Raw genomic sequence first — 13247 nt, forward strand, 5'->3', positions numbered from 1 at the left:
GTGCGTCGTTATTATGAGTTCCCCCATCCGTAGTGGCACTAAGGGCTTTGTCAATTTTAGGCCTATAATAATACTTCTTTGGTTTAGGCACTTTAGAGACATACATAAACTTTTGCTCCTTACCCACATAAGCTTTCTCCTTATATTTAAGAGAAGAAAATGTTGAACTCAAGGTTCCCATAGCTTTTTCAAGTTCGCCAATCCTATTGGTTTGATCATCATGGACAGCACAAGTTCCTAGGACACTAATTCTTTCATCAATTCCTCCTAAGGATTTATCAAGTTCATCAGTTTTATCAAGTAACATTTCCAATTTAGTTTCAATACTTGGAAAATTTTTCTCTAAGGTTTCCAATTTTTTCATAACATCTTCAAGAGAGATTTCAATTTTAACTTCATCAACAGGTGGTATTCCAAATAGACTCTCAATAATGCGGCTAGCTTCTAATGCAGGAGTACTTAGGAAGTTACCTCCCGCGAGACAATCAAGAACATACCTATTCCAGCTAGAGATACCAACATAAAAATTCCTGAGTAAAATAGTGGTGGAGTGTTTTTTAGTGCACCTATTATGGGCAGTACTAATTCTATACCAAGCATCTCTTAAACATTCTCCCCCTTTGTTGCTTAAACGAACGAACTTCAACTTTAGGATTACTCATTTTAGCAGTAGTAAATAAAGCAAACTGGATAAAGTAAATGCAAGTAACTAATTTTTTTTTGTGTTTTTGATATAGCAAACAAGATAGCAAATAAAGTAAAACTAGCAACTAATTTTTTTTTTGTATTTTGATTTAGTGCAGCAAACAAAGTAGTAAATAAAACTAAGCAAGACAAAAGCAAAGTAAAGAGATTGAGAAGTGGAGACTCCCCTTGCAGCGTGTCTTGATCTCCCCGGCAACGGCGCCAGAAAAAGAGCTTGATGGCGTGTAACTCACACGTTCGTTGGGAACCCCAAGAGGAAGGTATGATGCGCACAGCAACAAGTTTTCCCTCAGAAAGAAACCAAGGTTTATCGAACCAGGAGGAGCCAAGAAGCACGTTGAAGGTTGATGGCGGCGGGATGTAGTGCGGCGCAACACCAGGGATTCCGGCGCCAACGTGGAACCTGCACAACACAACCAAAGTACTTTGCCCCAACGAAACAGTGAGGTTGTCAATCTCACCGGCTTGCTGTAACAAAGGATTAGATGTATAGTGTGGATGATGATTGTTTGCAGAAAAGAGAACAAAGATTGCAAAGAGATTGTATTTCAGTATAGAGAATTGGACCGGGGTCCACAGTTCACTAGAGGTATCTCTCCCATAAGATAAACAACATGTTGGGTGAACAAATTACAGTTGGGCAATTGACAAATAAAGAGGGCATGACCATGCACATACATATTATGATGAGTATTGTGAGATTTAATTGGGCATTACGACAAAGTACATAGACCGCCATCCAACTGCATCTATGCCTAAAAAGTCCACCTTCAGGTTATCATCCGAACCCCCTCCAGTATTAAGTTACTAACAACAGACAATTGCATTAAGTATTGCGCGTAATGTAACTAGTAACTATATCCTTGAACATAGCACTAATGTTTTATCCCTAGTGGCAACAAAGACATCCACAACCTTAGAACTTTCTCACATCGTCCCATATATCAATGGAGGCATGAACCCACTATCGAGCATAAATACTCCCTCTTGGAGTTACAAGCATCTACTTGGCCAGAGCATCTACTAGTAACGGAAAGCATGCAAGATCATAAACAACACATAGACATAACTTTGATAATCAACATAACAAGTATTCTCTATTCATCGGATCCCAACAAACGCAACATATAGAATTACAGATAGATGATCTTGATCATGTTAGGCAGCTCACAAGATCCGACAATGAAGCACAATGGGGAGAAGACAACCATCTAGCTACTGCTATGGACCCATAGTCCAGGGGTAGACTACTCACACATCACTCCGGAGGCGACCATGGCGGCGTAGAGTCCTCCAGGAGATGAATCCCCTCTCCGGCAGGGTGCCGGAGGCGATCTCCTGGATCCCCCGAGATGGGATCGGCGGCGGCGTCTCAGTAAGGTTTTCCGTATCGTGGCTCTCGGTACTGGGGGTTTCGCAACGGAGGCTTTAAGTAGGCGGAAGGGCAGGTCAGGAGGCGGCACGAGGGCCCCACACCACAGGGCCGCGCGGCCAAGGGGGGGCCGCGCCGCCCTAGGGTTTGGGCACCTCGTGGCCCCACTTCGTCTCCTCTTCGGTCTTCTGGAAGCTTCGTGGCAAAATAGGACCCTGGGCGTTGATTTCGTCCAATTCCGAGAATATTTCGTTACTAGGATTTCTGAAACCAAAAACAGCAGAAAACAAAGAATCGGCACTTCGGCATCTTGTTAATAGGTTAGTTCCAGAAAATGCACGAATATGACATAAAGTGTGCATAAAACATGTAGATAACATCAATAATGTGGTATGGAACATAAGAAATTATCGATACGTTGGAGACGTATCAGTCGCCTTCACTTTCGGGACCACCGCGGGGACATCACCAGTGGCCGCCGCGGCACGGGCTTGCGGGACCACATGCGTTCCCGCGCGCCGCCGCTTCACCACGCTCGTCGAAGAGACCGTGGTAGCTACCTCCACGGGGGGTCGCAGGAGTCGTCGGGGTGGTTGGTGGAGCGGCGGAAGCTCCGGCGACCGCAGTAGAGGGTGGCGGTGCCTGCGAGGTAGCAACGGCGGGCGGCTGGGTCGATTCGAGAATCATCGTGGAGAAAACGGACGCCGGCGGCGCAGAGGAAGGTGAGGGCGCGCAGATCGGCTGCGTCGGCGGCGGTTGGGAGGAGCTGAAACTTCCCTCGCGCGCAAACGAGGGATTGTGTTCGGGCTGCGTTCGGTTCGCTCCGTTGGCCCCTAGAAATACATGCCGAGTATGGGTTTCGGTCTCGGCCCAATTTTTTTCTTCAGTTTTGGCTCGCTTACGGTTATTGATCGGCGCCATTTTTCAGCCCGAAACCGTAAAATGGCGGTTATTTTTCGGTTTCGGGTCTTTTACGGGCTCTGCTAGAGATGCTCTTACTTGGTATTATCTTTGTCCCATAGTATAAGACATTTTGGCAGCCTACCAAAATATCATATATTTAGGAATGGTGTAGTTTTATTATTTTTTATAGGTTTTGAAACTACTCATTCCGTTTGCTGAATAAGTTACGGAAATTCAATTCACCCTCCGGGTGCGTATGCTCCTCACTCTACCAAAAAATCATATTTCGAAATGTCGAAAAATTTGAACAAAAAATTATACATGTATATCTCCATAATATACGCGGGTTCGTCAAGTTTCACGAAAACCAATATTTTGTGTGGTCTATATAAAAAAGAGAAAATTTATCTTCACGAACCAATATTTCGAAAAGCATTATTTTTAGCACTGAATTTTGTCTTTTCTACACATGTCACATGATAAGTCGATTTTTTATGAAACAACTTTGTGAGCATATAACACGTGAAGATATACGTGCGAACTTTTAGTTTTAATTTTTAAAAAATTTAAAATGTATGTAAGATGCATTTCGAAATATAGAGAGCATTCATCCATGTTCCAAAACACCGCTCCCTTACGTTTTTTTATAGATGAATCTTTGATAAAACTTTGAGACTGACATCAATTTTGCCACTGACAGTCCGGGCCCACATGCAATGACGAATTTACACGTCTTCCTTTTTGACCTGGATCTAGCCCATCTCGTTCTGTTTGCCTCGCGTCTCTCCCGTTCGAACAGAGAAGCTCGGCGTCGAACAGAGGAGGAACTCGGCGGCGGCAACCTTCACTCCGTCCACCCCTGTGCCCACGATCTCTTCCCGCCCGATCCGAATGGCTGGAATCAGGCTGACGCCCGACGAGCCCGAGCTGCCGCATGGTACCCCGCCTAGACCCCAGCTGCCGCTCCCCGTCGCCGGCGCCGGAGTCGCAGCGGGCGGCGGCGGCAGCGGCAGCGGTGGACTGGAGATGGCCTCGGACGATGAGAGGTCGGTGGCGGCAGACTCGTGGTCCGTGCGGAGCGATTACGGGAGCACGCTCGACGACGAGCAGCGCTACACTGACGCCGCCGACGTGCTCGCCGCGGCGGCTGCCGCCGCCAACTTCCCCTCCGCCGCCTCCGATTACTGGTAACATTGCTCCCGCCCTTCCTATTTATACAAAGTAGCCATGGCGAGTTTGAGATGTAGATCTAATCATTTGTGATGTTTGATATGATAGAGAACTTCCTCATTTTTAGCTGCGGCATGTTGCGATTAATTTAGTGCGAGGGATTTGTGATGCGCACTCTACATTCTAAAATATTTTTGAGCTGTTAAGAAGATCAAGATATTTGTCATTGATGATATTAGAATAATTCTTCATTGCAAAGTGAGAGGCTGATAGAGGACTTGAGAAATTTACAGTAGGTTTAGATATTTTTCATGAATGTTCTGGAATAGTTTACTATTATTATCATTTCTCATAGAAATGGTAAACAGATCTAGATATAAGATGTGTTTGTATGGCGTTTCTTTAGAGTTTAGGCATATGGCTTGCCACATGTCAACAATCTTATACGTGTACTACTAAGTGTGTCCTTCCGTATAAATAAATCTGTCCTTCATTCCCTTAACCATAGCAAGACAAATGAGAAGGAAGCACGAAGATGAGCTACAAGTATGATGATTTAATAATAGCCATGGGAAGGACATAGTAGAGAAAGCTGGCCACTAAGAGAAGTGTGTTAGATTGTTACTCTAACCTCTAGTATAAATCTATTATAATATTGCAGCCTGACACTAAAATGTAACACTAAAATGTAAAATTTTATCCACCCTGTGCTAAGTTGTGGTGAATAGGTTTAATATGTAAAATTTTATCCACCCTGTGCTAAGTTGTGGTGAATAGGTTTAATATTTAAACAGTACAGTAGAAGTGTACGACAACTTGGATTTGTATAGATGGCAAAAGAATAAAACCACGTTTGGAGTTGTTTAATTTTTCATTGTTTCCTTGTATAATTTATTATCAATAGTTTTATGACTAGTATCTTAAAATGTTTTCGTGTCGGCATAGTTCTGATAAAGATGACCAAGATTCTGGCGAGGTTGAAGGTTCAATGTTGGGGCTGCAAAGTTATTGGGATGCTTCTTATTCAGAAGATCTAGCAAATTATCAGGAACATGGGCATGCTGGAGAAATATGGTGATTATGTTCTATCTTATTTTCTACAATAAAAGCATTAAATCGCGTAAAAAAGTTGTATCATGTCATATCGATTGCTGCAAAAAAGACCAAAATTATCAACACTAAGTGGTCTCACCATATAAAATCAGTATAGTTTAGAATTTGAAAAATGCAGATTGCAAAGTGTTAACTTTACCTTTGGGTGTAAACTTTTTCTCTTTTTTTTTTTGATTTTCACAATTCGATAGAATATTTGATGTAGTCACCATCACTTGTAGACCATATTGTTTCAAATAGTATTTTCATGCTACCTAGTTCACACATTAGAAAAAGGCAATGTTTGCTTTCAAAATTTTAGCACGTCAAACCCAGAATCCGGAGTACACACATGCCCGCACACCAAAGATCCCTACTCATTTAGGTACTTGACAATTGATATACTAAAGTTTTTTATCTAGGAAATTGCTGAATGCCTCATTGATTTTTTAAGCTTCCCAGTGTTATTCTGCGAGGAGTACAATACAATGAATGCCTCAAGTTCTTCATTATTTTTTGTGAGCACTAAGCAAAATGTTTCTGTTTTGGTAGGTTCGGTGCAAATGTAATGGATACTGTTGCTATTTGGACAAAAAAGTTATGTGCAAACTTTATCCAAGGAGGTACTTCATCGACTAATGACAACAACAATTGTGAAGGTGATGATAAAGACTTCTTCAACTACCCTATCCTTGATCTTGGAACTGGGAACGGCCTCCTTCTGCAAGCACTTGCCAAGCAGGGGTACTACACGATGAGTAATTTTTTAATGTTTTGTTGTTTATATACATTGTTGTATAGTAAGGGTATATTGACTAATTATGCTAGCTCAACTATTATCACATGGAAAAATAATGTCATTATGTTGCGTCATTATAGTTTGTTATTGCTTATTGCAAGAATGTCTTCCTGACTTTTTAAAAACTGAATCCACTACTTTCGGAATCTTTTAAGAACTGAATTCACAACTTTCAAAATCTTTGTTGCCGATTGTTAAATATTTCTGTTTTCAGTAAAGTAAACAAAAAAATCGAACTAACAGGGGGAGGAACCCCCATTGTATTTAATTAAGGTAGAGTTGTGGGTCGAACTGTGACTGCCTAGAACACAATCACATGCTTTAGCCAGTGAAAATGGTTGTTTTTTGAAAGCCAATGAAATGCCAAATTTGCCCTTATCATTCTTGCAAAGATCATATGACTGCACTGAAGTGATATTCTGTTTTTCAGATTCTCAAATTTAACAGGAACTGATTACAGTGAAGGAGCCATTGAACTTGCAAGAAACCTTGCTGCTCGTGATGGATTCACTACTATAAGTTTCGTGGTTAGCATACTATATTCAAATGGAGATTTCTCTGTCCTCTCCATAGTCCATACTACAACCAATGAACCTTCACCTGCCAAGCTATACTTTTGCAGGAAATCTGCACTTCGTTATATATTCTAAGTTCTTAACTGGGACTTAAAGTTTTGTTAAATGTCCTGCAGCCCCCAAAGGCAAGGATATATGACAACAATAGTTACTTTCACTAGTCTCGACAAGTCTTAGCTAAAAGTGAAGCATTTTTGCATACTTATAGAAAAGCTCTAACGCGTGCTAAAAATCTACACAAGTTGTTTACCCAAGTCGATTACATTTACTTATTTTTCTAACATCTCTGAAGGTATAAGCAAGGAAGACTAAACAAGGAGATATAGACTATATGTTTTCATTAAAGCATCTAAAACATCTGATCGGTGGAAGATAATATCAACAAAAAGTGCAGTTTCTTAGGAACAAATTATGTTCAGTACTAAACTTCCACATAAAAAAGATTAATTAACATGAATTAAACAAATTTACTGTAGAAATCAGTAAATCAACTTCACTATTTTTTGGAATAGGTGAACTCGTTGTTAATTTTGAATGGTTACTGCTATTCCTGAGAACTGGAGTTGCTCTTGCACAACAAATTTAGTGCGGCTGCACACTGGTTCCTTCAGAATGGCTGCCATCTCTATCGTTTGCTTTTTCCTTGAGTTTGTTGCATTTTGCCTTACATATCGGTTATAGGAATAATAATAATAATAACAACAGCTGACAATGCAATGTTATCAATTGGTTATTAAGTATTTACAGTATTGCTATTTTGATGACTGTAACGACTAACGACTCATATTTTTGTCTCTTGTCAGGTTGATGATGTACTTGAGACGAAGTTAGACAGGAAATTTAAAATCATTACAGATAAAGGGACTTTGGATGCCATTGGATTGCATCCGGATGGACGTGCAAAAAGGTACATGAACTTCAACTTTGTCATTCTGGATGATCCCACCCCCTTAATATTGCCTATTCATTTTTTGTTTGCTTCCATGATTATCATAGTTGCAGAAAAAAAGTACAGTGTGCTTTTAATTGATATATGTTCAGTTAGATGCAATTGTCTAATGTGAACTTTCAAATTATGCATAATAGAATTGAAATAGCTTGAATCCTGGAAGCATTAGTTCACCTGTGTGAATAGTTTTATTTATTGGCATCCTGCAACAGTAAACAGCTTATATCTTTAGCCTTCAGTTTGTTCTAGTTTCAGATCTTCAAGGTGAGAATGGGGTGAAATCCCACCCCGAATCCAACCCACACCACGTGGCTGTACACAAAAACACCAAGCTGCACCAAACCAAAACTCATTTGCACCAACCCATTTCGTTTTTCCACCCACACCGCACCAAATTATATCTCGTTTGTGGTTTGAACCCGTGGGTCCAACGTGGAGCTAGCTGCGGGGTGGCAAACAGCACTACAGCAGACTGCAGTACAACGTACGACCATGCCACACAATAGTATTGCTTCCTGTCTTGTGAGGAAGTACTTCAGTACTGCCTGCTGCGGCCAATGGAACGGGATACCAGCAAGGCGGCGCCGGGGGTGCAGTCAGGGTGGCGCCGGAACCTAGCCTGACATCGCGCCAGCAGACATGGGGCTCAGGGGAATCGGGAGCTTGCCGCCATTTGGGGTGTCTGGGCGAGCGGGTTGATTTTGGGCTCGACCCACGCAGGTTCAGCCCATTGGTTCGGAACCGCACCAAGCCACTCCAAACCGCAAAATATGTCATCCCGCCCCAACCGCAACCAGTTTCTTGCTCGAACCATTTGAACCCGCCCCGTTTTGGCCTGAAGGAAAATCCACCCCATTATACCCGTAAGAACCCGGACCATTCTCACCTTGATCAGATCTGCATAGTGCTAGATAGACGAGTTTTACTCTTTCCAGCAAACCATATTTGACTTAAAAACTCATTGATGAGTTGTATTTCATCACACAATGTAGTATTATATGCACATACAGATTTGTCTATCATGCTTAATTGCTTATGTACCATTCAGTTATATGTACCATGTCGAGTTAACATTGTTCTCTTAATGGTGTTGTTTACTTCAGAGTGATGTATTGGGAGTCTGTATCAAACTTGGTTGAACCTGGTGGCATCGTGGTCAGTACTTTCTCGTGCAAACTCTGTGAAACTCTTACTCTTGTACCACTCTCCCCTCAAATTGAAACTTATGCTTGTGTCTTAAGGTCATAACATCATGCAATCACACAAAGAACGAGCTTCTACAAGAAGTAGAAGACTTCAGCGTGCAAAAGTCTGTTAAAGAGGACGCGGACAGAGGTGTAAGCGACGTGCAACCGGTTTTCCGGTACTTGGATCATGTCCAAACATATCCTACCATCATGTTTGGCGGAGTTGAGGGGTCTCAAGTGTGCACCGTGGCTTTCCAACGTGCGTGAATGGCCAATTTTAAGCGTGCTTTGCTCTCAGTGTTGTAGCTTGTTTTATCATTGATTGTTGATGTAGCCTAGACTGGCTGTTGTTCATTCCGGAGTTGAAAAGAGTAAGAGAACACTTCCGAAGCAAAAAAAAAGTGTACTGTAAACGAACGAGAGGGACACTGTTGTACTTCATTGATGTAAGACTGAATGCCTACACTCTTTATGTTAGTTCCTTACTCTTTTCAAAGAAAATGCAGACGTTTTGGTTTTGTTATCGCCTGTAGCCAGAATCCTCCATGAACTTGCTTATTTTTCATTTTGTTTTTGTCCTTCTTCCATTGTTCACATTGCCAGTTGATGTGGCCATTCTCATGATGGCACATAAAACCTCTGAGTGAGGAAGAACTGTCCTTATCACTAATTTTTCTAGACTCTTCATTTAGAACCTTAAAGATCTCCCAAGGTGCCGAATTGCAAGCGGTGACCTTAAAGATCTCCCAAGTGCCCGTTAATGAGCCAAGTGGTAGCAAGACTCTCACTTCATCTTTAAATATGATTCCAACTGAAAATACGTGATTTATAATTCACTGCAATTCATTCACATGATCTGTAATTGGAGTGCCCTCCTTGTACCTCAAACGCGTCAATTTCTTGATCAAAAACATCTTATTGGTATCTTCTTTGTGAGCATACAGCTCCTCCAATTTCTTCCATAAGGTATGTTTATGTGTCTCATCGATGATATGGTTCAAAACATTGTCATCGACCAACTGTCCAATGAACCCACAAGTTTGTAGCCCCACTGGAGAACACCGACTTTCAGTATCTCTTTAGATACAACAAATCCTTAATCTTGCTCCTCCAAGCTTGATAATTTCTACCATTCAAGAATATTATTGTGTTGGTGTTCACTTCCATATTAATTGAACCTCAATTATGATACACTATGATGCGTGAATTAGGTAATCTTCGAGGATAGCTTCAATTAGTAAATATGCAGCGAAAAAACAAACACAACCACCTGAACAAGTGACACTTCACATGTGGAAAACCTCCTCAACGTGAGGAGGGAAAAATTATATATGGATCCGGTCCACGCAAGCTTCACTATGAGCAACATGGGCATAGATTCTTCTTCTCTAGAACATCTACAGATTACAACACACTTCATCTCGTTGCCCACCACCAGCAACAACACCAACCACAAGAAGTAAGATATAACAAAACAAAGATATCACAACTTACTTTCCCCCTTTGTCATCAGCAAATTATTTTTAAATCATAGATCCAATCAACACCAAATTTAGTAGGCAAGCAGATATATGCGGTTTCAACATACTGACAAAAATCAGCTCAATCGAACACCATTTGCCTGCCCAAACTGTTCACTCGTCTCGTAAAAACTGCTCTAAAACTGCAGCAGTCCAAACTAACATAACAAACCAGCTAATCAGATCGAAAAGTAAGGAACAAGCTCACCGAGTTTGGAGATGATCCAAGAACATTTGAGCCTCCAACCACCAGTTAAAAATAGACCCATCAAATCTCGGAAATCTTGACAGAAATCATCTCTCATTCTTCCTCTTTTCTCACTTGGTTGTGGTGTTCTAGCGTGTTCTCTCGCCCTTTCACAACATCATCCACGTTTTGTCTTGCTCTTGCTCTTTTTTTTTCGATAATACACCTTGGAAAGGTGTATCAATCACATAGAAGAAAGCCAAAGAAGGCAAAGTTTGTGCCGCCAATAAGGAGGTAGCGGCTTCCCCCGAAGCCTACTCTCCCGCCTGCCACTGTAGATCTACTAGATCAGGAAAAGAGAAAAAAGAGCCGCGAAACATCTTGGCCTGACGCCACATATCGTACTCCGTCTTGATGTTCTCCCTAATGGACCGCTACGAGGGCGAAGCTTTGTTGAAGACCACGTCATTCCGGTGCCTTCAGATGCACCAGAAGATGAGGATGATAGCTGTCCACATGTCTCGTCTATGCGCCGCGGGGCAACTCCGCGACATCCACCACTGAAGAAGCTCTGCGTCACTATCAGGGAGCCAATCCAACTTGTCCCACAGCCTCAGGACCCAAGCCCGGATCTCCCTTTCCACCACACACTCAAGGAGAAGGTGCTGAAGCGTCTCTGGCTCTTGGTCGCAAAGGGGGCAAGCCGCCGGGCAAGGCAAACGTCGATGGCCAAGGTGGTCCGCCGTCCAACAGCGGTTCTTCGCGGCGAGCCACACAAAGAACTTGCAGTTGTAGGGTGCCCTCGAGCACCAAATCTTCTCCACGACGGGGGCCTTGACCACTCCTGCAAAGAAAGCTTCATAGGTCCTCTTTTGATTCATAGGAATGCCTCTGGAATTTGGTCGGAATTAGACCTGTGGAATTAGCCACGGTGAATGGTGTTTGATTCACATGATTGTATCCTGTAGAAATTATTCCCGTATGAACTGGCTAGTGTAGTTTCGCAAGAAAACTTGCATGTGGTCCGACCTCATTGTTGACCTCCTATGATTTTCCTTCACGGCAATTAAACAGTAACCTGTGCGACTTCCTAGTCCTATGCCTATAGGATTCCACCGAATAGGGCAAGACAATCCTACCGGTTTCCTATTTCTTTAGAAGTCGTTTGGTATCCATTATTTGGGTTTGAAATCCTGGAATTCATTTTGAATTTCATAGGTGGGTTGTTTGGTTGCCACAGAATTAGGCCGTCATTTCATTTAGGAAATCCAACAAAATGATGCCATGGGTAAACACGATTCCGAGCTGAGACCTGTCATTCGCGTTTCTCCATGAAAGCTATTTACAAATTCAATATTGAATTATACTGTCATTTGCAATTCATATGGCAACCAAACAAATGTTCATATCTAGAATTACAATGTAAATGAAATGAATACATGTATTCATTTCAAAATGCTACAAATGAAAGGAAAGCTTGGCTTCCAAACGACTTCTTATTTTTCCTACATTTCCAAACCAAAACTACCACTCCTGCCGCCACATAATATGGGCTGGAATCTTCTTCGATCCAGAGATGAAAAGCCTTCTGTTTCACTTACTCCTAGGGAAAGCGCATAGGCAGCTGTGAATGATCGCAGACAAGACTTCAGCGCGCCTTGTTGGCCTGGTGACAAGTGTTCAGTAACCAGCCACAAGAACAGTCAAGGGCCCAATCATCGCCATTCTGGCTGATGCTCCCCATGAGCGGAGCCAAAAATATACTGAGCAAAATGTGGGGATTTTTTCCTTGGCAAAACAAAAGCTCTCGGATCAAGAAAAGAGCCTCCTGAATTCTGGCGAATTATCATAACTCAGACTCAGTTGATTTGCAAAACTTCAGTGAGCATTGCCAACTAGTATATCCGTAGCAAACAGAAAATTCGCCAAAAATTGATGGCCGATATTTGGTTCGCACAAACTCTGAATCAAACACACCCCAGCAATCTGCATTTTAGCTCGGTTAAGTATAATTATGCTCACATAACATTAGAGCTATCAGGAAAAAAGAAAAAAAAAAATCAGACCTGCACATATCAGTGGAACTGACCTTCAAGGCCAGCAAATGGAGGTTTTGCAAGAACGGAAAGCAACTCAACTGAAGCATGAGGTACAAATGGGAAAGAATGTCGGACTATTTTTATTCATAGAAAGAAATGTCAGCATGTATATATATCACATCAGCAGCAGACCGCCCCAGAAGACATAAAAATGACATCTCCCTACCAAATTACATCAACTTTCTGACTCATGATTTCTCTAAAATGGAAACTAGCTAGCCCGACCAAAAATGACGAAACCATTCATGTTTCCACAGAATAATCAATCCTCCAATGAATTCTCCATGTTTTTTTTGCTATATGGTATATGTACACGTAATGAAGAAACCGGCTGGCCTCTTCTTCTTATCTCCTCCGCTAACAATGGCATGCAATCTAAAATACATCAGAAGCTTTTATTTTTCTTGAGGAGCGGTCTGTCGACAGGGTGAAGCAGAATGCATGTGGTGGCACAGAGTAGAGCACAAGAGATGAAAAAATTGATCAAGGTTGATGCAATGATGGGCAGTGAACCAGTGATGGTAGGAAATGAAGAAGCCTTGATGATCCAAGAGTAGCCGAACGAAGGGTCAGGACACGGGACTAGCAACAGGATGAGCAAAGGAAGTATAGGTGATAGTGAACTCTTTGATATACAGAACTTAGTTGATCATGCTCAATGGACGCTGCTGAGGTGCTGTGGGGGGGGG

At 42.0% G+C, this 13247-nt stretch overlaps 1 protein-coding gene across 1 annotated transcript; it reads left to right on the forward strand.

Moving 5' to 3' along the window:
* Positions 1-3742: 3742 nt before the first annotated feature.
* Positions 3743-9275, forward strand: LOC127327828 (uncharacterized). The gene is made up of 7 exons (XM_051354627.2): positions 3743-4167; positions 5096-5224; positions 5795-5986; positions 6472-6568; positions 7420-7523; positions 8669-8720; positions 8807-9275. Exons 1-7 carry the CDS (start codon positions 3872-3874, stop codon positions 9017-9019), a joined length of 1083 nt encoding a protein of 360 aa, XP_051210587.1. The 5' UTR covers positions 3743-3871; the 3' UTR covers positions 9020-9275.
* The last annotated feature ends 3972 nt before the right edge of the window (positions 9276-13247 follow it).

This window comes from Lolium perenne, chromosome 1 (assembly GCF_019359855.2).
Source record: "Lolium perenne isolate Kyuss_39 chromosome 1, Kyuss_2.0, whole genome shotgun sequence".
NCBI classification, from domain to species: Eukaryota; Viridiplantae; Streptophyta; class Magnoliopsida; order Poales; family Poaceae; genus Lolium; species Lolium perenne.